The 23,848-nt window shown below is 43.7% G+C and overlaps 1 protein-coding gene across 1 annotated transcript in view; it reads left to right on the top strand.

Annotated features, from left to right (window-relative positions):
- LOC110516739 (unconventional myosin-X) overlaps nucleotides 1-23,848 on the top strand; it is a 254,271-nt gene that overhangs the window by 204,627 nt on the left and 25,796 nt on the right. Inside the window, exons 22-28 of the mRNA XM_090230756.1 lie at nucleotides 2,651-3,127; nucleotides 5,226-6,306; nucleotides 10,712-10,835; nucleotides 12,304-12,547; nucleotides 12,739-12,834; nucleotides 18,727-18,820; nucleotides 21,047-21,245. Coding sequence (XP_090086882.1) covers nucleotides 2,651-3,127; nucleotides 5,226-6,306; nucleotides 10,712-10,835; nucleotides 12,304-12,547; nucleotides 12,739-12,834; nucleotides 18,727-18,820; nucleotides 21,047-21,245 — 2,315 coding nt within the window. The remainder of the gene's footprint in view (nucleotides 1-2,650; nucleotides 3,128-5,225; nucleotides 6,307-10,711; nucleotides 10,836-12,303; nucleotides 12,548-12,738; nucleotides 12,835-18,726; nucleotides 18,821-21,046; nucleotides 21,246-23,848) is intronic.

Raw genomic sequence — 23,848 nt, 5'->3', positions numbered from 1 at the left:
TGTTTGGACTGTTTGGACTGTGTTTGGACTGTTTGGACTGTGTTTGGACTGTTTGGACTGTGTTTGGACTGTGTTTGGACTGTTTGGACTGTGTTTGGACTGTGTTTGGACTGTTTGGACTGTGTTTGGACTGTTTGGACTGTCTTTGGACTGTGTTTGGACTGTTTGGACTGTGTTTGGACTGTGTTTGGACTGTTTGAACTGTGTTTGGACTGTTTGGACTGTGGTTGGACTGTCTTTGGTCTGTGTTTGGACTGTGTTTGGACTGTGTTTGGACTGTGTTTGGACTGTGTTTGGACTGTGTTTGGACTGTTTGGATTGTGTGGAATGTGTTTAGACTGTTTGGACTGTGTTTGGACTGTGTTTGGACTGTGTTTGGATTGTTTGGAATGTGTTTGGACTGTGTTTGGATTGTTTGGAATGTGTTTGGACTGTTTGGACTGTGTTTGGACTGTGTTTGGACTGTGTTTGGACTGTCTTTGGAATGTGTTTGGACTGTTTGGACTGTGTTTGGAATGTCTTTGGACTGTTTGGACTGTGTTTGGACTGTGTTTGGACTGTGTTTGGACTGTTTGGACTGTTTGGAATGTGTTTGGACTGTCTTTGGAATGTGTTTGTACTGTTTGGACTGTGTTTGGATTGTTTGGAATGTGTTTGGACTGTGTTTGGATTGTTTGGACTGTGTTTGGACTGTTTGGAATGTGTTTGGACTGTTTGGACTTTGTTTGGACTGTGTTTGGAATGTGTTTGGACTGTGTTTGGACTGTCTTTGGAATGTGTTTGGACTGTTTGGATTGTTTGGAATGTGTTTGGACTGTGTTTGGATTGTTTGGAATGTGTTTGGACTGTTTGGACTGTGTTTGGACTGTTGACTGTTTGGACTGTGTTTGAACTGTGTTTGGACTGTCTTTGGAATGTGTTTAGACTGTTTGGACTGTGTTTGGACTGTTTGGACTGTGTTTGGACTGTGTTTGGACTGTGTTTGGACTGTGTTTGGTCTCTGTTTGGACTGTGTTTGGTCTGTGTTTGGTCTGTGTTTGGACTGTGTTTGGACTGTTTGGATTGTTTGGAATGTGTTTGGACTGTGTTTGGACTGTGTTTGGAATATTTAAAATGTGTTCCAGAATAAGTGTAGGAAGATCCGTAACAGTGTCTAGATACATAGAACCAGTCATATCTGGATTATCAAGCTATAAAGGCAACCTGGTCTCAAAGCAAAATCTATTATATTTTTACTCAAATCTGTGCCACTCTAGTTAATATATGTTACTTTACTTTCGATTACATTACATTGGCCTACCTAAAATGAATTGTAGGACGTATAGTATCCTACGTCTTAATTGAACCCGTTTAGTATGATATGCTATGTGCGACTGCTTTAGTATGATATGCTATGTTCGACTGCTTTAGTAGGATATGCTATGTTCGACTGCTTTAGTATGATATGCTATGTTCGACTGCTTTAGTACGATATGCTATGTTCGACTGCTTTAGTATGATATGCTACGTTCGACTGCTTTAGTACGATATGCTATGTTCGACTGCTTTAAATTTGATATGCTATGTTCGACTGCTTTAGTATGATATGCTATGTTCGACTGCTTTAGTATGATATGCTACGTTCGACTGCTTTAAGTATGATAAGCTACGTTCGACTGCTTTAAGTATGATATGCTACGTTCGACTGCTTTAAGTATGATATGCTACGTTCGACTGCTTTAAGTATGATATGCTACGTTCGACTGCTTTAAGTATGATATGCTACGTTCGACTGCTTTAGTATGATATGCTATGTTCGACTGCTTTAGTCTGATATGCTATGTTCGACTGCTTTAGTATGATATGCTACATTGTTAACCTACTGTCCATACCAAACATACCATACTACCATACTTGAGTGTCCCAGATGCACATGTATTATCTTACATCTGGTAGTTAATGTAATGTAACCTAACGTAAAGAAACATATCATACTAAATGGAGTGGCACAGATTTTAGTAAAATATTCTATGTTTTTCTCAGAGACCAGGCTGATAAGGATAGTAATTACATTTTAAGAGCAACAACAATATATTCTCAATAGTCTATCAGTATTGTGGATATTACGAACCTTGATTAACATCTAGCTGCTGCTACCATTTCTAGAAAGATTAGACAGTCCTACAGTTTCAATGTCATGATTGTTTAGTGCTCTAACATATTATTTTATAAAATACAGTTGATCTAGTTTTTGTTTGAGTAGAGGAGAGAGTAGAGCTCCAGTCAGCGTAGAGTAGAGATCCAGACAGAGTAGAGTAAAGTAGCGAGTAGAGCTCCAGACAGAGTAGAGTAAAGTAGAGAGTAGAGCTCTAAACAGAGTAGAGTAGAGCTCTAAACAGAGTAGAGTAGAGCTCTAAACAGAGTAGAGTAGAGCTCTAAACAGAGTAGAGTAGAGCTCTAAACAGAGTAGAGTAGAGCTCCAGACAGAGTAGAGTAGCGAGTAGAGCTCCAGACAGAGTAGAGTAGCGAGTAGAGATCCAGATAGAGTAGAGTGGAGAGTCAGGGTGGGGGTCCTGTGGGTGAGGGAGAGGGACATTGTGGGTGAAATGTTGTTTGAACAATGAGTGGACAGCCAGACAGTGACTTGCCTTGTGTGGGCCCCTCCCCATAGGAAGCACTATAAGAGGGTCCTGACCAGCACCATCATCATCCAGAAGAACTACAGGGCTCACTTCTGGAGACGTGTGTTCCTGCGGCTCCGCGCTGCAGCTGTCCTTCTCCAGAAACACCAACGTGGTCGGCTGGCCCGAGGCCTCTATCGACAGCTCTCTGAGGAGAAAAGGAGGAGGGAGGAGGAGGAGAGGAGGAGGAGGGAGGAGGAGAGCAGGAGGCTGGAAGAGGAGACGAGACGAGAGCAGGAGGAACGGAGGAGGAGGGAGGAAGAGGAGGAGGAGCGGAGGAGGAGAGAGGAAGAAGAGCGGAGAAGGAGAGAGGAAGAGGAGGAGAGACAAAGGGTGTTAGAGCTGGAGGAGTTGAGGAAGAACGAGGAGAGACTGAGACTACAACAGGAGCATGAAGCACTGAGTAGAAAAGAGGAGGAGCTTAGCAACGGACAGGAAGAGAAGAAAAACACTACAGCTAACAACAGGTACACCAACATACACTGTTACTGTACTGTCAGCCATCAGCCAATCAACATCCACTGGTACTGTACTATCAGCCAACCAACATACACTGGTACTGTACTGTCAGCCATCAGCCAACCAACATACACTGGTACTGTACTGTCAGCCATCAGCCAACCAACATACACTGGTACTGTACTGTCAGACATCAGCCAACCAACCAACATACACTGGTACTGTACTGTCAGCCATCAGCCAACCAACCAACATACACTGGTACTGTACTGTCAGCCATCAGCCAACCCACATACACTGGTACTGTACTATCAGCCATCAGCCAACCAACATACACTGGTACTGTCAGCCATCAGCCAACCAACATCCACTGGTACTGTACTGTCAGCCATCAGCCAACCAACATACACTGGTACTGTACTATCAGCCATCAGCCAACCAACATACACTGGTACTGTCAGCCATCAGCCAACCAACATACACTGGTACTGTACTGTCAGCCATCAGCCAACCAACATACACTGGTACTGTACTGTCAGCCATCAGCCAACCAACATACACTGGTACTGTACTATCAGCCAACCAACATACACTGGTACTGTACTATCAGCCATCAGCCGACCAACATACACTGGTACTGTACTGTCAGCCATCAGCCAACAAACATTCACTGGTACTGTACCATCAGCCAACCAACCAACCAACATACACTGGTACTGTACTGTCAGCCATCAGCCAACCAACCAACATACACTGGTACTGTACTGTCAGCCATCAGCCAACCAACATACACTGGTACTGTACTGTCAGGCATCAGCCAACCAACCAACATACACTGGTACTGTACTATCAGCCAACAAACATACACTGGTACTGTACTATCAGCCATCAGCCAACCAACATACACTGGTACTGTACTGTCAGCCATCAGCCAACCAACATACACTGGTACTGTACTGTCAGCCATCAGCCAACCAACATACACTGGTACTGTACTATCAGCCAACCAACATACACTGGTACTGTACTATCAGCCATCAGCCAACCAACATACACTGGTACTGTACTGTCAGCCATCAGCCAACAAACATTCACTGGTACTGTACCATCAGCCAACCAACCAACCAACATACACTGGTACTGTACTGTCAGCCATCAGCCAACCAACCAACATACACTGGTACTGTACTGTCAGCCATCAGCCAACCAACATACACTGGTACTGTACTGTCAGGCATCAGCCAACCAACCAACATACACTGGTACTGTACTATCAGCCAACAAACATACACTGGTACTGTACTGTCAGCCATCAGCCAACCAACCAACATACACTGGTACTGTACTGTCAGCCATCAGCCAACCAACATACACTGGTACTGTACTGTCAGCCATCAGCCAACCAACATACACTGGTACTGTCAGCCATCAGCCAACAAACATTCAGTGGTACTGTACCATCAGCCAACCAACCAATCAACCAGCATACACTGGTACTGTACTGTCAGCCATCAGCCAACCAACATACACTGGTACTGTACTGTCAGCCATCAGCCAACCAACATACACTGGTACTGTACTGTAAGCCATCAGCCAACCAACATACACTGGTACTGTACTGTCAGCCATCAGCCAACCAACATACACTGGTACTGTACTATCAGCCAACCAACATACACTGGTACTGTACTGTCAGACATCAGCCAACCAACCAACATACACTGGTACTGTACTGTCAGCCATCAGCCAACCAACCAACATACACTGGTACTGTACTGTCAGCCATCAGCCAACCAACATACACTGGTACTGTACTGTCAGCCATCAGCCAACCAACATACACTGGTACTGTACTGTCAGACATCAGCCAACCAACATACACTGGTACTGTACTATCAGCCATCAGCCAACCAACATACACTGGTACTGTACTATCAGCCATCAGCCAACCAACATACACTGGTACTGTACTGTCAGCCATCAGCCAACCAACATACACTGGTACTGTACTATCAGCCATCAGCCAACCAACATACACTGGTACTGTACTGTTAGACATCAGTTGAACCATCTAATCATGTTCTTTCTCTTCTTCTCTCCCTTTAGGAACTCCCTGAGGATGGAGTATCTTGCTCCCCATGAGGAGGTGTACCACAAGGAGGTGTCCCTGTCCCACTCCCTGCACCCCCACACCTCCGAGGAGGAGTCCCGTCAGATGGAGGAGATCCTTCGGCTGGAGAAGGAGATTGAGAGGCTGCAGCGCCAGAAGGAGGACGGGGTGTCCATGTTAGGGGACGGCCTTGGAGGGAACGGGGAGGAGCTCCGGCAGAGGAGGGACGCAGAGATCTACCGGCTGGAGAAGGAGGCGTCTCGCGTGGCTACAGAGTTCCTGGAGCTCCTGGACTTTGGGGGTCTGGAACAGAGTCTGTCCAGCGAGGAGAATCTCCACGACCCCTCAGAGAGCACCGCTCCCCTGGCCCGGGCCGAGGAGGAGGTGGAGGAGGTGGATGAGGGCTTCCATGCTAAGAAGGAGTGTCCCGGTAGTGGTATCCCCCTTCCTGACTTCCCTCTCCCTGCGGAGATCCCTCTGGACCAGGAGCTCTTCTCCTCCCTCCCTCCTCCACCTCCGGCCTTCGCTGAGGGACTAGTAGCACAGGCCCTGGCCCTCTCAAAGGCCCCGTGTTGCCCCCCTGTTTACTACCCCCTCACCTCCTATGGATCTAGTGTCCCTACACACCACCCTGCTCCACCTCCTCTCCCTGCCCTCACCACCGGAGGAGGTAAAGCTTTGTGCCACCAACCCACCAGGAGAACAGAGGTGGCTCCAGACATCAACAGAGTACCCAGAAGATTTGAGGTTATACCCAACAGACCCTGCGCCAGGGTAGATGTTATGCCCACCACAGTCCCTGAGGCTGTGCCAGTGAGAAGAGGAGACGTGGCTCCCTCTAGGGTAGACTTTATGCCCACTGTGCCTGTCCCAGGAGCCAGGGAGGAGATCTCCTTTAGCATCCTACCAGACACAGAGTCAGACTGTGACCAGGAGGAGTTTGAGGAGGTGCAGGGGAGTACAGGCTCGGGAGACGGAGCCAGTATCACGGACGGACATGCTACTGATGAGGAGGTGCTGAGGAAATCATCCTGTACTCAGAACAGCCTGGACTCCTTCAGAGGCAGCTCAGACTCTGTGAGTATTATGTTTACATACTTGTACTACATTTACATGTTAGTCATTAAGCATCCGCTCTTTTCAAGATTGATATGTTGAAACAAATCGATATACTGAAACAGATCGATATATATTGAAACAGATCGATATACTGAAACAGATTGATATCCTGAAACAGATTGATATCCTGAAACAGATCGATATACTGAAACAGATCGATATATATTGAAACAGATTGATATATACTGAAACAGATCGATATATATTGAAACAGATCGATATATATTGAAACAGATCGATATACTGAAACAGATCGATATATATTGAAACAGATCGATATATATTGAAACAGATCGATATATATTGAAACAGATCGATATATTGAAACAGATTGATATATACTGAAACAGATTGATATATATTGAAACAGATCGATATATATTGAAACAGATCGATATATATTGAAACAGATCGATATATTGAAACAGATTGATATATACTGAAACAGATTGATATATATTGAAACAGATCGATATACAGATTGATATATATTGAAACAGATCGATATATATTGAAACAGATTGATATATATTGAAACAGATCGATATACAGATTGATATATATTGAAACAGATCGATATATATTGAAACAGATTGATATATATTGAAACAGATTGATATACTGAAACAGATTGATATATATTGAAACAGATTGATATATATTGAAACAGATTGATATATATTGAAACAGATTGATATACTGAAACAGATTGATATATATTGAAACAGATTGATATACTGAAACAGATTGATATATATTGAAACAGATTGATATACTGAAACAGATTGATATATATTGAAACAGATTGATATACTGAAACAGATTGATATATATTGAAACAGATTGATATATATTGAAACAGATTGATATATATTGAAACAGATCGATATATATTGAAACAGATTGATATATATTGAAACAGATTGATATATATTGAAACAGATTGATATATATTGAAACAGATTGATATATATTGAAACAGATTGATATACTGAAACAGATTGATATATATTGAAACAGATTGATATACTGAAACAGATTGATATATATTGAAACAGATTGATATATATTGAAACAGATTGATATATATTGAAACAGATCGATATATATTGAAACAGATTGATATATATTGAAACAGATTGATATATATTGAAACAGATCGATATATATTGAAACAGATCGATATACAGATTGATATATATTGAAACAGATCGATATATATTGAAACAGATTGATATATATTGAAACAGATCGATATACAGATTGATATATATTGAAACAGATCGATATATATTGAAACAGATCGATATATATTGAAACAGATTGATATACTGAAACAGATTGATATATATTGAAACAGATTGATATACTGATACAGATTGATATATATTGAAACAGATTGATATATATTGAAACAGATCGATATACAGATTGATATATATTGAAACAGATTGATATATATTGAAACAGATTGATATATATTGAAACAGATTGATATACTGAAACAGATTGATATATATTGAAACAGATTGATATACTGAAACAGATTGATATATACTGAAACAGATTGATATATATTGGAACAGATTGATATACTGAAACAGATTGATATATATTGAAACAGATTGATATACTGAAACAGATTGATATATATTGAAACAGATTGATATACTGAAACAGATTGATATATACTGAAACAGATTGATATATACTGAAACAGATTGATATATATTGAAACAGATTGATATATACTGAAACAGATTGATATATACTGAAACAGATTGATATATACTGATACAGATTGATATATATTGAAACAGATTGATATATACTGAAACAGATTGATATATATTGAAACAGATTGATATACTGAAACAGATTGATATATACTGAAACAGATTGATATATACTGAAACAGATTGATATATATTGAAACAGATTGATATACTGAAACAGATTGATATATATTGAAACAGATTGATATACTGAAACAGATTGATATATATTGAAACAGATTGATATATATTGAAACAGATTGATATATATTGAAACAGATCGATATATATTGAAACAGATTGATATATATTGAAACAGATTGATATATATTGAAACAGATCGATATATATTGAAACAGATTGATATATATTGAAACAGATTGATATATATTGAAACAGATCGATATATATTGAAACAGATCGATATATATTGAAACAGATTGATATACTGAAACAGATCTACAAACTGAAAGTGTTAAAAGAGCCTTTAGCTTTTTAGTCGTTATGATACGGTGTTACAGTAGATGTACATTGAAATGGATTGTCCTTATATTGACCGAGTACTACTCATATCTAGCTACACAGATCCGTTGGACGGAAGTACATCCTTCTGCAGCATGTGTTTCACAGATCACATGGCTCCCAGTCATATTGTTCTGGCTTGACAGACTACAGCTAGAGCTGTTGTGGTGATCGTGTTACCGCCACACGGGCAATCACGAGTCATGACCGCAGTAAAATTCCACATGAACGTTGAGTCACAGCAATCTCCTTTTTCTGCACTCTAGACATGCTTTGGTGGTACATAACTTGCTAAATACCATCAGGTCCTAATGGCCTGGTGCTCAGGGCTCTATTGTCCCTCCATCAGATCCTAATGGCCTGGTACTCAGGGCTCTATTGTCCCTAATGGCCTGGTACTCAGGGCTCTATTGTCCCTTCATCAGGTCCTAATGGCTTGGTACTCAAGGCTCTATTGTCCCTCCATCAGGTCCTAATGGCCTGGTACTCCGGGCTCTATTGTCCCTTTAACCACTCTAACTCACCTCCTTGTAATGATTAATTTGAGGAAAGCAGTTCAACAGCAGGTTTTAACAGTGTAAAACATGTTTGTTGTGGATGTTGTTTCAAAGCCTAACAACAAACTGGACAGCCCTTTCTAAAGGTGATGATTCATTCAAAACACCCATAAGCATATTAGAGCTGATGCATAAGCATCGGTCCATCTATGAGCCCAAGCCTGAAAAAACCCTGAATTAAATTAATAATCGTGCTGTTATACAATACATAGCCAACCACATATGACACATGGCTGATTTAAGACATCTTTGTTATGTAATTGGTCTAGCCTCGGGATGGGCAACTGGCGGTCACCACCCCCCTTTGCAGACCAGGTACCCAGTCGAGGACCCAACTTACTGTTGACAGTTAGATTAATAGGTCAGTTAGTTGGTAAATTAGTCTAGCGGTCAGCTGCTGAATCTAAACTTGTAGTAAGCATTGTCGAATTACCGAACGGGGTGGGGCCCATTGATCATCAGTTATCTAAGTTGGTGGCCCCCACCCCCATCTAAGTTGGTGGCCCCCAACCCCATCTAAGTTGGTAGCCCCCAACCCCATCTAAGTTGGTGGACCCCAACCCCATCTAAGTTGGTGGCCCCCAACCCCATCTAAGTTGGTAGCCCCCAACCCCATCTAAGTTGGTGGCCCCCAACCCCATCTAAGTTGGTGACCCCCAACCTCATCTAAGTTGGTGGCCCCCACCCCCATCTAAGTTGCCCTTCCCTGCTATACCCTATACTCCAAAATTAAACAAATTCTATGACTGAGAGAGAGTGAGCCCCAGGACAGCAACACAATTAGACCCAACCAAATCACACATTGGAAAGAATCAACAAAAAAACAGAGCAAACTAGAATGCCATTTGGCCTTAAACAGAGAGTACACAGCGGCAGAATACCTGACCACTGACCCTGAATCTCAGGGTGGCAGAAAAATATCCAGTATGGATAAAATAATATATACATGATTCATTTGGTTTTACTAGCGTTTAAGGAGTGTATATATATATATATATACATGATTCAAATAGTAGAAAGACCTTTCAGTCAGATAGACCTTTTGTGGCCTGGTCCCAGACTAATAACAGAACCATACTATCCTGGCCTGGTCCCAGACCTATAACAGAACCATAGTATCCTAGCCTGGTTCCAGACCTATAACATCACTAACATAACCATACTATCCTAGCCTGGTCCAGATCTATAACAGAACCATACTATCCTAGCCTGGTCCCAGACCTACAACAGAACCATACTATCTTAGCCTAGTCCCAGACCTACAACAGAACCATACTATCCTAGCCTGGTCCCAGATCTATAACGGAACCATACTATCCTAGCCTGGTCCCAGATCTGTAACAGAACCATACTATCCTAGCCTGGTCCAGATCTATAACAGAACCATACTATCCTAGCCTGGTCCCAGATCTATAACAGAACCATACTATCCTAGCCTGGTCCCAGATATGTGTGTGCTCAGGCTAGACATTAGCTGTGTAATAATATGTCTATGTATGTGATGTTCAGTTTATCGACAGTGACACAAGCACCGATGGTTATGTGGACACAGACGAGGAGGTCTCCAATGGAAGGGTCAATATACTGAACGGCTCTGGGCCTCCATACTTTCACAGCTACCTCTACATGAAGGGTGAGTACATTCACCAATGGCACCCTATTCCCTATATAGTGCACTACTTTTGACCAGGGCCCATAGGGGATATGGTGCTATTTGGGACAGATACTAGATAAACCACTGGTCGACAGGCATGTAGATGTTTCAGGCACCTGTTATGTTGTAGAGATCCAGTAGTCTAGCAGGCTTCTGTTATGTTGTAGAGCTCCAGTAGTCTAGCAGGTTTCTGTTATGTTGTAGAGCTCCAGTAGTCTAGCAGGCTTCTGTTATGTTGTAGAGCTCCAGTAGTCTAGCAGGCTTCTGTTATGTTGTAGAGCTCCAGTAGTCTAGCAGGCTTCTGTTATGTTGTAGAGCTCCAGTAGTCTAGCAGGCTTCTGTTATGTTGTAGAGCTCCAGTAGTCTAGCAGGCTTCTGTTATGTTGTAGAGCTCCAGTAGTCTAGCAGGCTTCTGTTATGTTGTAGAGCTCCAGTAGTCTAGCAGGCTTCTGTTATGTTGTAGAGCTCCAGTAGTCTAGCAGGCTTCTGTTATGTTGTAGAGCTCCAGTAGTCTAGCAGGCTTCTGTTATGTTGTAGAGCTCCAGTAGTCTAGCAGGCTTCTGTTATGTTGTAGAGCTCCAGTAGTCTAGCAGGCTTCTGTTATGTTGTAGAGCTCCAGTAGTCTAGTACACATATTCTTGGTTGGGGAGTGGACCTCTCTCTCTCTCTTTCCCTCTCTTTCTCTATTTCTCCCCCCCCTCTCTCTCTCTCTCCCTCCTCTCTCTCTATTCCTCTCTCTCCCCTCTCTCTCTCCCCCTCTGTGTCTATTCCTCTCTCTCTCCTCTCTCTCCTCTATTTCTCTCTCCCTCTCTCTCTCCCCCGCTCTCTCTTCCCTATTTCTCTATTCCTCTCTCTCCCCCTCTCCCCTCTTTCTCTCCCCTCTCTCTCTCTCCTCTTTCTCTCCCTTCTAACTCCCTTCTCTCTCTCCACTTTCTCTCCCTTCTAACTGCCTTCTCTCTCTCCCCCCCTCTCTCCCCTCTCTCTCTCCCCCTCTGTCTCTATTCCTCTCTCTCTCTCCTCTCTCTCCTCTATTTCTCTATCCCTCTCTCTCTCCCCCGCTCTCTCTTCCCTATTTCTCTATTCCTCTCTCTCCCCTCTCCCCTCTTTCTCTCCCCTCTCTCTCTCTCCTCTTTCTCTCCCTTCTAACTCCCTTCTCTCTCTCCACTTTCTCTCCCTTCTAACTGCCTTCTCTCTCTCCCCCCTCTCTCTCCTCTCTCTCCCTATTTCTCTATTTCTCTCACTCTCCCCTCTCTCCTTATTTCCCTATTCCTCTCTCTCATCTCTCTTCCCTCTTTTTCTATCCCCCCCCATCTCTCTCGCTCAATTCAGTTCAATTTAATACACTTTATTGGCATGGAAAGTTAACTTCCAAACTTGCGTTGCCAAAGTAAACATATAACCAAGCTGGTGGAAGAAGAAAGGTAATGTGACAATCTCTCTCTCCCAGGTGGACTGATGATCCCGTGGCGACGGAGGTGGTGTGTGTTGAAGGACGAAACCTTCATGTGGTTCAGGGCTAAGCAGGACAGTCTGAAGAGTGGCTGGCTGTATAAAAAGGGAGGTGGCATGTCCACTCTATCCAGACGGAACTGGAAGCTGCGCTGGTTCGTACTGAGAGACGATAAACTCATGTACTTTGAGAGCGACAGCGAGGAGAAACTGAGGGGGACCATCGACATCCGCTCCGCCAAGTAAGAGCCTGGGTTGTGTCCCAAATGGCACCCTATTCCCTATGTAGTGCACTACTTTTAATGCTATAGGCCCTTGTCAAAAATAGTGCACTAGTGTTCCATTTTGGACAGAGCCCTGGTGTCATTTCCGATGAAATGCAATGTTGGCCTACTGCAGCTAACCTAAATTCTCCAATTCCTGCTGTCTACAGGGACATAGTAGATAACCATGCCAAGGAGAATTCTCTGAACATTGTGACTGAAGAGAGAACCTACCACATCTACGCAGAGACTCCTGAAGATGCCAGGTATGTTCAGACAACGCCACACCGGCAGTAATATTCTACATGACTGTTGAGTCACGGTAATATCCTCTTATGCACTCTGTACATGCCTTAGTAGTAGCCGACCCAACTCACTAACGACCATCAGGTCCTAATGGCGTGGTACTCAGGAATCAATTGTCCCTCCATCAGGTCCAAATGGCCTGGTACTCAGGGCTCTATTGTCCCTCTATCAGGTCCTAATGGTCTCATACTCAGGGCTCTATTGTCCCTCCATCAGGTCTTAACAGTCTGGTACTCAGGGCTCTAATGTCCCTCCATCAGGTCCTATTGGCCTGGTACTCAGGGCTCTATTGTCCCTCCAACAGGTCCTAATGGCCTGGTACTCAGGGCTCTATTGTCCCTCCATCAGGTCCTAACTGCCTGGTACTCAGGGCTCTAATGTCCCACCATCAGGTTCTAACTGCCTGGTACTCAGGGCTCTATTGTCCCTCCATCAGGTCCTGAACTGCCTGGTACTCAGGGCTCTATTGTCCCTCCATCAGGTCCTATTGGCCTGGTACTCAGGGCTCTATTGTCCCTCCATCAGGTCCTAATGGCCTGGTACTCAGGGCTCTATTGTCCCTCTATCAGGTCCTAATGGCCTGATACTCAGGGCTCTATTGTCCCTCCATCAGGTCCTAATGGCCTGGTACTCAGGGTTCTATTGTCCTTCCATCAGGTCCTAACTGCCTGGTACTCAGGGCTCTATTGTCCCTCCATCAGGTCCTAACTGCCTGGTACTCAGGGCTCTATTGTCCTTCCATCAGGTCCTAACTTCCTGGTACTCAGGGCTCTATTGTCCCTCCATCAGGTCCTATTGGCCTGATACTCAGGGCTCTATTGTCCTTCCATCAGGTCCTAACTGCCTGGTACTCAGGGCTCTATTGTCCCTCCATCAGGTCCTACCTGCCTGGTACTCAGGGCTCTATTGTCCTTCCATCAGGTCCTAACTGCCTGGTACTCAGGGCTCTATTGTCCCTCTATCAGGTCCTAATGGCCTGATACTCAGGGCTCTATTGTCCCTCCATCAGGTCCTAATGGCCTGGTACTCAGGGTTCTATTGTCCTTCCATCAGGTCCTAACTGCCTGGTACTCAGGGCTCTATTGTCCCTCCATCAGGTCCTAACTGCCTGGTACTCAGGGCTCTATTGTCCTTCCATCAGGTCCTAACTGCCTGGTACTCAGGGCTCTATTGTCCCTCCATCAGGTCCTATTGGCCTGATACTCAGGGCTCTATTGTCCTTCCATCAGGTCCTAACTGCCTGGTACTCAGGGGTCTATTGTCCCTCCATCAGGTCCTACCTGCCTGGTACTCAGGGCTCTATTGTCCTTCCATCAGGTCCTAACTGCCTGGTACTCAGGGGTCTATTGTCCCTCCATCAGGTCCTATTGGCCTGATACTCAGGGCTCTATTGTCCTTCCATCAGGTCCTATTGGCCTGGTACTCAGGGTTCTATTGTCCTTCCATCAGGTCCTAACTGCCTGGTACTCAGGCCTCTATTGTCCCTCTATCAGGTCCTTATGGTCTGGGACTCAGGGCTCTATTGTCCTTCCACAACCTTTTCAAATCCTCAATAGTCTATAGTCGCATCATGCAGCCCTTATATACACTACTGGTCAAAAGTTTGGACACACCTACTCATTCCAGGGGTTCTTTATTTGACTATTTTCTACATTTTAGGATAATAGACATCAAAACTATGAAATAACATGTATGGAATCATGTAGTAACCCAAAAAGTCTTAAACAAATCTAAATATATTATATATTGGAGATTTTTCAAAGTAGCCGCCCTTTGCCTTGATGACAGCTTTGCACACTCTTGGAATTCTCTCAACCAGCTTCATGCGGATTGCTTTTCCAACAGTCTTGAAGGAATTCCCACATATGCTGAGCACTTGTTGGCTGCTTTTCCATACTCGGCAGTCCAACTCATCCCAAACCATCGCAATTGGGTTAAGGTCACGAGATTGTGGAGGCCAGGTCATCTGATGCAGCACTCCATAACTCTCCTTCTTGGTCAATTAGCCCTTACACAACCTGGATGTGTGTTGGGTCATTGTCCTGTTGAAAAACTCTAGCCCTCTCCTCCAGACTCTAACCCTCTTCTCCAGACTCTAGTCCTCTTCTGTCCAGTCTCTAGCCCTCTTCTCCAGACTCTCGCTCTCTTCTGTCCACGGTCGAGTCTACAACACCAGGGAACTATAGAATCAGACAGTAGTCTGTTAGACACATGCCATTTACACAGAGTAGCTGGTAGATGGGTCTGTTAGTAGCTGGTAGATGGGTCTGTTAGTAGATGGGACTGTCAGTAGATGGGACTGTCAGTAGTTGGTAGATATGTCTGTTAGTAGCTGGGTCTGTTAGTAGATGGGTCTGTTAGTAGATGGGTCTGTTAGTAGATGGGTCTGTTAGTAGATGGGTCTGTTAGTAGCTGGTAGATGGGTCTGTTAGTAGCTGGTAGATGGGTCTGTTAGTAGATGGGTCTGTTAGTAGTTGGTAGATGGGTCTGTTAGTAGATGGTAGATGGGTCTGTTAGTAGATGGGACTGTCAGTAGTTGGTAGATATGTCTGTTAGTAGATGGGTCTGTTAGTAGATGGGTCTGTTAGTAGATGGGTCTGTTAGTTGTAGTACCCCTAGTGGTCCACCAGTGTTGTATAGATGTTGTATTACCCCTAGTGGTCCACCAGTGTTGTATTACCCCTAGAGGTTCGCCAGTGTTGTAGTACCCCTAGTGGTTCACCAGTGTTGTAATACCCCTAGTGGTCCACCAGTGTTGTATTACCCCTAGTGGTTCACCAGTGTTGTATTACCCCTAGTGGTCCACCAGTGTTGTTTACCCCTAGTGGTCCACCAGTGTTGTATTACCCCTAGTGGTCCACCAGTGTTGTATAGATGTTGTATTACCCCTAGTGGTCCACCAGTGTTGTATAGATGTTGTATTACCCCTAGTGGTCCACCAGTGTTGTATTACCCCTAGTGGTCCACCAGTGTTGTATTACCCCTAGTGGTCCACCAGTGTTGTAGTACCCCTAGTGGTCCACCAGTGTTGTATAGATGTTGTATTACCCCTAGTGGTCCACCAGTGTTGTATTACCCCTAGTGGTCCACCAGTGTTGTATAGATGTTGTATTACCCCTAGTGGTCCACTAGTGTTGTATTACCCCTAGTGGTCCACCAGTGTTGTATTACCCCTAGTGGTCCACCAGTGTTGTATTACCCCTAGTGGTCCACCAGTGTTGTATTACCCCTAGTGGTCCACCAGTGTTGTATAGATGTTGTATTACCCCTAGTGGTCCACCAGTGTTGTATTACCCCTAGTGGTTCACCAGTGTTGTATTACCCCTAGTGGTCCACCAGTGTTGTATTACCCCTAGTGGTCCACCAGTGTTGTATAGATGTTGTATTACCCCTAGTGGTCCACCAGTGTTGTATAGATGTTGTATTACCCCTAGTGGTCCACCAGTGTTGTATTACCCCTAGTGGTCCACCAGTGTTGTATTACCCCTAGTGGTCTACCAGTGTTGTATTACCCCTAGTGGTCCACCAGTGTTGTATTACCCCTAGTGGTCCACCAGTGTTGTATTACCCCTAGTGGTCCACCAGTGTTGTATTACCCCTAGTGGTCCACCAGTGTTGTATTACCCCTAGTGGTCCACCAGTGTTGTATTACCCCTAGTGGTCCACCAGTGTTGTAGTACCCCTAGTGGTCCACCAGTGTTGTATAGATGTTGTATTACCCCTAGTGGTCCACCAGTGTTGTATTACCCCTAGTGGTCCACCAGTGTTGTATTACCCCTAGTGGTCCACCAGTGTTGTATAGATGTTGTATTACCCCTAGTGGTCCACCAGTGTTGTATTACCCCTAGTGGTCCACCAGTGTTGTATTACCCCTAGTGGTCCACCAGTGTTGTATTACCCCTAGTGGTCCACCAGTGTTGTATTACCCCTAGTGGTCCACCAGTGTTGTATAGATGTTGTATTACCCCTAGTGGTCCACCAGTGTTGTATTACCCCTAGTGGTCCCCCAGTGTTGTATTACCCCTAGTGGTCCACCAGTGTTGTATTACCCCTAGTGGTCCCCCAGTGTTGTATTACCCCTAGTGGTCCACCAGTGTTGTAGTACCCCTAGTGGTCCACCAGTGTTGTATTACCCCTAGTGGTTCACCAGTGTTGTATTACCCCTAGTGGTTCACCAGTGTTGTATTACCCCTAGTGGTTCACCAGTGTTGTATTACCCCTAGTGGTCCACCAGTGTTGTATTACCCCTAGTGGTCCACCAGTGTTGTATTACCCCTAGTGGTCCACCAGTGTTGTATTACCCCTAGTGGTCCCCCAGTGTTGTATTACCCCTAGTGGTCCACCAGTGTTGTAGTACCCCTAGTGGTCCACCAGTGTTGTATTACCCCTAGTGGTCCCCCAGTGTTGTATAGATGTTGTATTACCCCTAGTGGTCCACCAGTGATGTATTACCCCTAGTGGTCCACCAGTGTTGTATTACCCCTAGTGGTTCACCAGTGTTGTATTACCCCTAGTGGTCCACCAGTGTTGTATTACCCCTAGTGGTTCACCAGTGTTGTATTACCCCTAGTGGTCCACCAGTGTTGTATAGATGTTGTATTACCCCTAGTGGTCCACCAGTGTTGTATAGATGTTGTATTACCCCTAGTGGTCCACCAGTGTTGTATTACCCCTAGTGGTCCACCAGTGTTGTATTACCCCTAGTGGTCCACCAGTGTTGTAATACCCCTAGTGGTCCCCCAGTGTTGTATTACCCCTAGTGGTCCACCAGTGTTGTAATACCCCTAGTGGTCCACCAGTGTTGTATTACCCCTAGTGGTTCACCAGTGTTGTATAGATGTTGTATTACCCCTAGTGGTCCACCAGTGTTGTATAGATGTTGTATTACCCCTAGTGGTCCACCAGTGTTGTAATACCCCTAGTGGTCCACCAGTGTTGTAATACCCCTAGTGGTCCACCAGTGTTGTATTACCCCTAGTGGTTCACCAGTGTTGTATAGATGTTGTATTACCCCTAGTGGTTCACCAGTGTTGTATAGATGTTGTATTACCCCTAGTGGTCCACCAGTGTTGTATTACCCCTAGTGGTCCACCAGTGTTGTATTACCCCTAGTGGTCCCCCAGTGTTGAATTACCCCTAGTGGTCCACCAGTGTTGTATTACCCCTAGTGGTCCCCCAGTGTTGTATTACCCCTAGTGGTCCACCAGTGTTGTAGTACCCCTAGTGGTCCACCAGTGTTGTATTACCCCTAGTGGTTCACCAGTGTTGTATTACCCCTAGTGGTCCACCAGTGTTGTAATACCCCTAGTGGTCCCCCAGTGTTGTATTACCCCTAGTGGTCCACCAGTGTTGTAGTACCCCTAGTGGTCCACCAGTGTTGTATTACCCCTAGTGGTCCCCCAGTGTTGTATAGATGTTGTATTACCCCTAGTGGTCCACCAGTGTTGTATTACCCCTAGTGGTCCACCAGTGTTGTATTACCCCTAGTGGTTCACCAGTGTTGTATTACCCCTAGTGGTCCACCAGTGTTGTATAGATGTTGTATTACCCCTAGTGGTCCACCAGTGTTGTATAGATGTTGTATTACCCCTAGTGGTCCACCAGTGTTGTATTACCCCTAGTGGTCCACCAGTGTTGTATTACCCCTTGTGGTCCACCAGTGTTGTAGTACCCCTAGTGGTCCACCAGTGTTGTATTACCCCTAGTGGTTCACCAGTGTTGTATTACCCCTAGTGGTCCACCAGTGTTGTATTACCCCTAGTGGTCCACCAGTGTTGTTTACCCCTAGTGGTCCACCAGTGTATTGCTCTGTGGAACCTTACCCCCCCCCCTCTCTCTCTCTCTCCCTCCAGTGGCTGGTTCAACGTGCTGAGTCGTGTCCAGAGTGCCAGTCCAGACCAGCTGATGGAGATACATCATGAGCAGGCCAACCCCAAGAATGCTGTGGTCAGTATCACCTCTGTCACATCAGTGGAGGCTCCTCAGAGGAGGAAGGGGAGGAATACAACTAGTGAAATATTAAAAGTGATCCTTTTTAGATAAAACTATACTAAATATCACGTTACCATATAACTTATTATAGCAGGTCTTTACTGTTTTATAAAGAAGGTCTACAGTAGCCTCAACAGCACTCTGTAGGGTTGTACCATGGTGTAGCCGGAGGACAGCTTGCTTCTGTCCTCCTCTGGGTACATTAACTTCAATACAAAACCTTTGGAGGCTCATGGCTCTCACCCCCTTCCATAGACTTACACAGTAATTATGACAACTTCCGGAAGATGTCCTCAAACCTATCAGAGCTCTTGCAGCGTGAACTGACATGTTGTCTACCACAGGAGATTGGTGGGTCCTTAGTTGGGGAGAACGGCTTCGTGGTAATAACTGGAGCAGAACAAGTGGAATGGTGTAAAATACATCAAACACATGGTTTCCAGGGGTTTGATGCCATTCCTTTTGCTCCATTCTGGCCATTATTATGAGTCATTCTCCCCTCAGAAGCCTCTTTTGTTGTCCAACCAATCAAAGGATCAGAGAATGAATCTAGTACTGAAGCGTAAGCTACAGTTAGCTAGCTAGTGTATAAAATGTGATGAGTAGTTGACTCAAAGACAATAGTTGAACTGTTTTGAATAAATTAGTCTCTTCAAAATTAAGAAGAAGCAGCAGAGAGAGAGAGAGAGCTAGCTATATTTTTAGTTTAAAAAAAAATAACTTTCACTTACTTAGCTAGCTAATGCAGCTATCTAATTTAGCCTACTCAAACACCTGGCTTCAAACAGAGAGGAATGCAATTGATGTTAGCTGGCTGGCTAAGGCTATCCAACACGGGAACTCTTCCAAGTCAATGTAAGCTCTCAGTTAATTTATCGCCTCCGGGGCCTGCCAGTGTAACTGCTAAACTGCTTGCTGACTGTACACTGTAGTGCGTGATTGTAGCGGGTTTACTAACGTGTTCTAGTAGCTACAGAGTCTTCAGAAAGTTTTCACACCCCTTGACTTTTTCCACATTTTGTTGTTACAGCCTGAATTGAAAATTGATTAAATTGAGATTTTGTGTCACTGGCCTACACACAACACCCCATCATGTCAAAGTGGAATTATGTTTTTCAAAATGTTTACAAATTAATTACAAATGAAAGCTGAAATGTCTTGAGTCAATAAGTGTTCAACACCTTTGTTATGGCAAGACTAAATAAGTTCAGGAGTAAAAATGTGCTTAACAAGTCACATAATAAGTAATAATAAGTTGCATGGACTCACTCTGTGTGCAATAATAGTGTTTAACATTATGACTACCTCATCTCTGTACCACACACATACAATTATCTGTAAGGTCTCTCAGTCGAGCAGTGAATTTCCAACACCGATTCAACCACAAAGATCAGGGAGGTTTTCTAATGTCTCACAAAGACTTGTATTGGTAAATGGGTAAAAAACAAAGCAGTCATTGAATATCCCTTTGAGCATGGTATTTGTGTTTGTATTTTACTATGGATCCCCATTAGCTGCTGCTAAAATATTACAATACATTGAACTGGGTGAATGGAATATGAATGACAGTAACCTAAACCTGTCACTGTTACATTGAACTGGGTGAATATGAATGACAGTAACCTAAACCTGTCACTGTTACATTGAACTGGGTGAATATGAATGACAGTAACCTAAACCTGTCACTGTTACATTGAACTGGGTGCATATGAATGACAGTAACCTAAACCTGTCACTGTTACATTGAACTGGGTGAATATGAATGACAGTAACCTAAACCTGTCACTGTTACATTGATCTGGGTGAATATGAATGGCAGTAACCTAAACCTATCACTGTTACATTGATCTGGGTGAATATGAATGGCAGTCATCCAGTACGCTGTAATAGAAATAAGGCCGTGATGATAAAATAATATTGTCCTTCTCAATCTTAAACGGCACTGACTGGCACTGCATCACATCTATCAATCAATTAATTTATCTATCAATAAATCTGTCTCTCTGTTAATTCAAATTCAATATGCTTTAATGGCATGAATAACAGGGTCAATGTTGCCCAAGATAAGTGATACACATAACAATTATTAAATTAACAGTGACAACAACTGTCTGTCGGTCGCTCTAGGAGTTACAGACATGTGTTCATGTTGTTTGACGATATGCCAATATTGTGAAACAGGGAACTGTGGATGTTGGACTGATCGACTCTGTGTGCGCGTCAGACAACCCTGACAGACCCAACTCGTTTGTCATCATCACTGCTAACCGTGTGATCCACTGCAACACTGAGATGCCTGAAGAGATGCACCACTGGATCGGCCTGCTGCAGAAACCTAAAGGAGACGCCAGGATAGACGGACAGGACTTCCTGGTCAGAGGTTAGTGACCTACACTACCGTTCAAAAGGTTGGGGTCACGTAGAAATGTCCTTGTTTTTGAAAGATGGTTTCCATGTGTTTGATCCCATTCCATTCCCTCCGTTATTATTATGAGCCGTCCTCCCCTCAGCAGCATCCACTGATTCATACCCATACTTACCTGTATCCATTCATACCCATACATACCTGTATCCATACATACCTGTATCCATTCATACCATACATACCTGTATTCATTCATACCCATACATACCTGTATTCATTGATACCCATACATACCTGTATCTATTCTTATCCATACACACCTGTATCCATTCATACCCATACATACCTGTATCCATTCATACCCATACACACCTGTATCCATTCATATCCATACATACCTGTATCCATTCATACCTGTATCCATTCATACCCATACATACCTGTATCCATTCATACCCATACGTACCTGTATCCATTCATACCCATACACACCTGTATCCATTCATATCCATACATACCTGTATCCATTCATACCCATACGTACCTGTATCCATTCATACCTGTATCCATTCATACCCATACGTACCTGTATCCATTCATACCTGTATCCATTCATACCCATACGTACCTGTATCCATTCATACCCATACACACCTGTATCCATTCATATCCATACATACCTGTATCCATTCATACCCATACGTACCTGTATCCATTCATACCTGTATCCATTCATACCCATACGTACCTGTATCCATTCATACCCATACACACCTGTATCCATTCATACCTGTATCCATTCATACCCATACATATCTGTATCCATTCATACCTGTATCCATTCTTACCTGTATCCATTCATACCCATACATATCTGTATCCATTCTTACCCATACATACCTGTATCCATTTCACACCCGTATCCATTCATACCTGTATCCATTCATACCTGTATCCATTCATACCTGTATCCATTCTTACCCATACATACCTGTATCCATACATACCTGTATCCATTTCACACCTGTATCCATTCATACCTGTATCCATTCATACCCATACATTCCTGTATCCATTCTTACCCATAGATACCTGTATTCATTCTTACCCATACATACCTGTATCCATTCTTACCCATACATACCTGTATCCATTCATACCTGTATCCATTCATACCCATACATAGCTGTATCCATTCTTATCCATACATACCTGTATCCATTCATACCTGTATCCATTCATACCTGTATCCATTCATACCTGTATCCATTCATACCCATACATACCTGTATCTATTCATACCCATACACACCTGTATCCATTCTTACCCATACATACCTGTATCCATTCTTATCCATATACCTGTATCCATTCATACCTGTATCCATTCTTACCCATTCATACCTGTATCCATTCATACCTGTATCCATTCATACCCATACATAGCTGTATCCATTCTTATCCATACATACCTGTATCCATTCATACCTGTATCCATTCATACCTGTATCCATTCATACCTGTATCCATTCTTACCTGTATCCATTCATACCTGTATCCATTCTTACCTGTATCCATTCATACCCATACATATCTGTATCCATTCATACCCATACATATCTGTATCCATTCTTACCCATACACACCTGTATCCATTCATACCTGTATCCATTCATACCTGTATCCATTCATACCCATACATACCTGTATCCATTCACACCTGTATCCATTCACACCTGTATCCATTCATACCCATACATACATGTATCCATTCTTATCCATTCATACCTGTATCCATTCATACCCATACATACCTGTATCCATTCTTACCCAAACATACCTGTATCCATTCTTACCCATACATACCTGTATCCATTCATACCCATACATACCTGTATCTATTCTTGTCCATACGTAACTCAATCAATCAATCAAATTAATTTATAAAGCCTTTTTACATCAGCAGATGGGGTGGCAGGTAGCCTAGTGGTTAAAGCTGACAAGGTACAAATCTGTCGTTCTGCCCCTGAACAGGCAGTTAACCCACTGTTCCTAGGCCGTCATTGAAAATAAGAATTTGTTCTTAACTGACTTGCCTAGATAAAGTTAGCAATTTAATTTAAAAAAAGGTGCTGTACAGAAACCCAGCCTAAAATCCCAAACAGCAAGCAATGCAGGTGCAGAAGCACGTTGGCTAGGAAAAACTCCCTAGAAAGGCCAGAACCTAGGAAGAAACCTAGAGAGGAACCAGGCTATGAGGGGTGGCCAGTCCTCTTCTGGCTGTACTGAGTGGAGAGGAACCAGGCTCTGAGGGGTGTCCAGTCCTCTTCTGGCTGTACTGGGTAGAGAGGAACCAGGCTCTGAGGGGTGGCCAGTCCTCTTTTGTGCCAGATGGAGATTATCAGAGTACATGGCCATTAAGGCCAGATCGTTCTTCAAGATGTTCAAACGTTTATAGATGACCAGCAGGGCCAAATAATAATCACAGTGGTTATAGAGGGTGAAACAGGTCAGCACCTCAGGAGTACATGCACCATTCTTACCTGTATCCATACGTACCTGGGTCCATTCTTATCCATACGTACCTGGGTCCATTCTTATCCATGCGTACCTGTATG

Source organism: Oncorhynchus mykiss, chromosome 3, assembly GCF_057628025.1.
Source record: "Oncorhynchus mykiss isolate SJ-2025 chromosome 3, ASM5762802v1, whole genome shotgun sequence".
Classification (NCBI taxonomy): Eukaryota; Metazoa; Chordata; class Actinopteri; order Salmoniformes; family Salmonidae; genus Oncorhynchus; species Oncorhynchus mykiss.
Note: the sequence above shows the minus strand (reverse complement) of the source record. Positions and strands in the feature narration are given on the sequence as shown.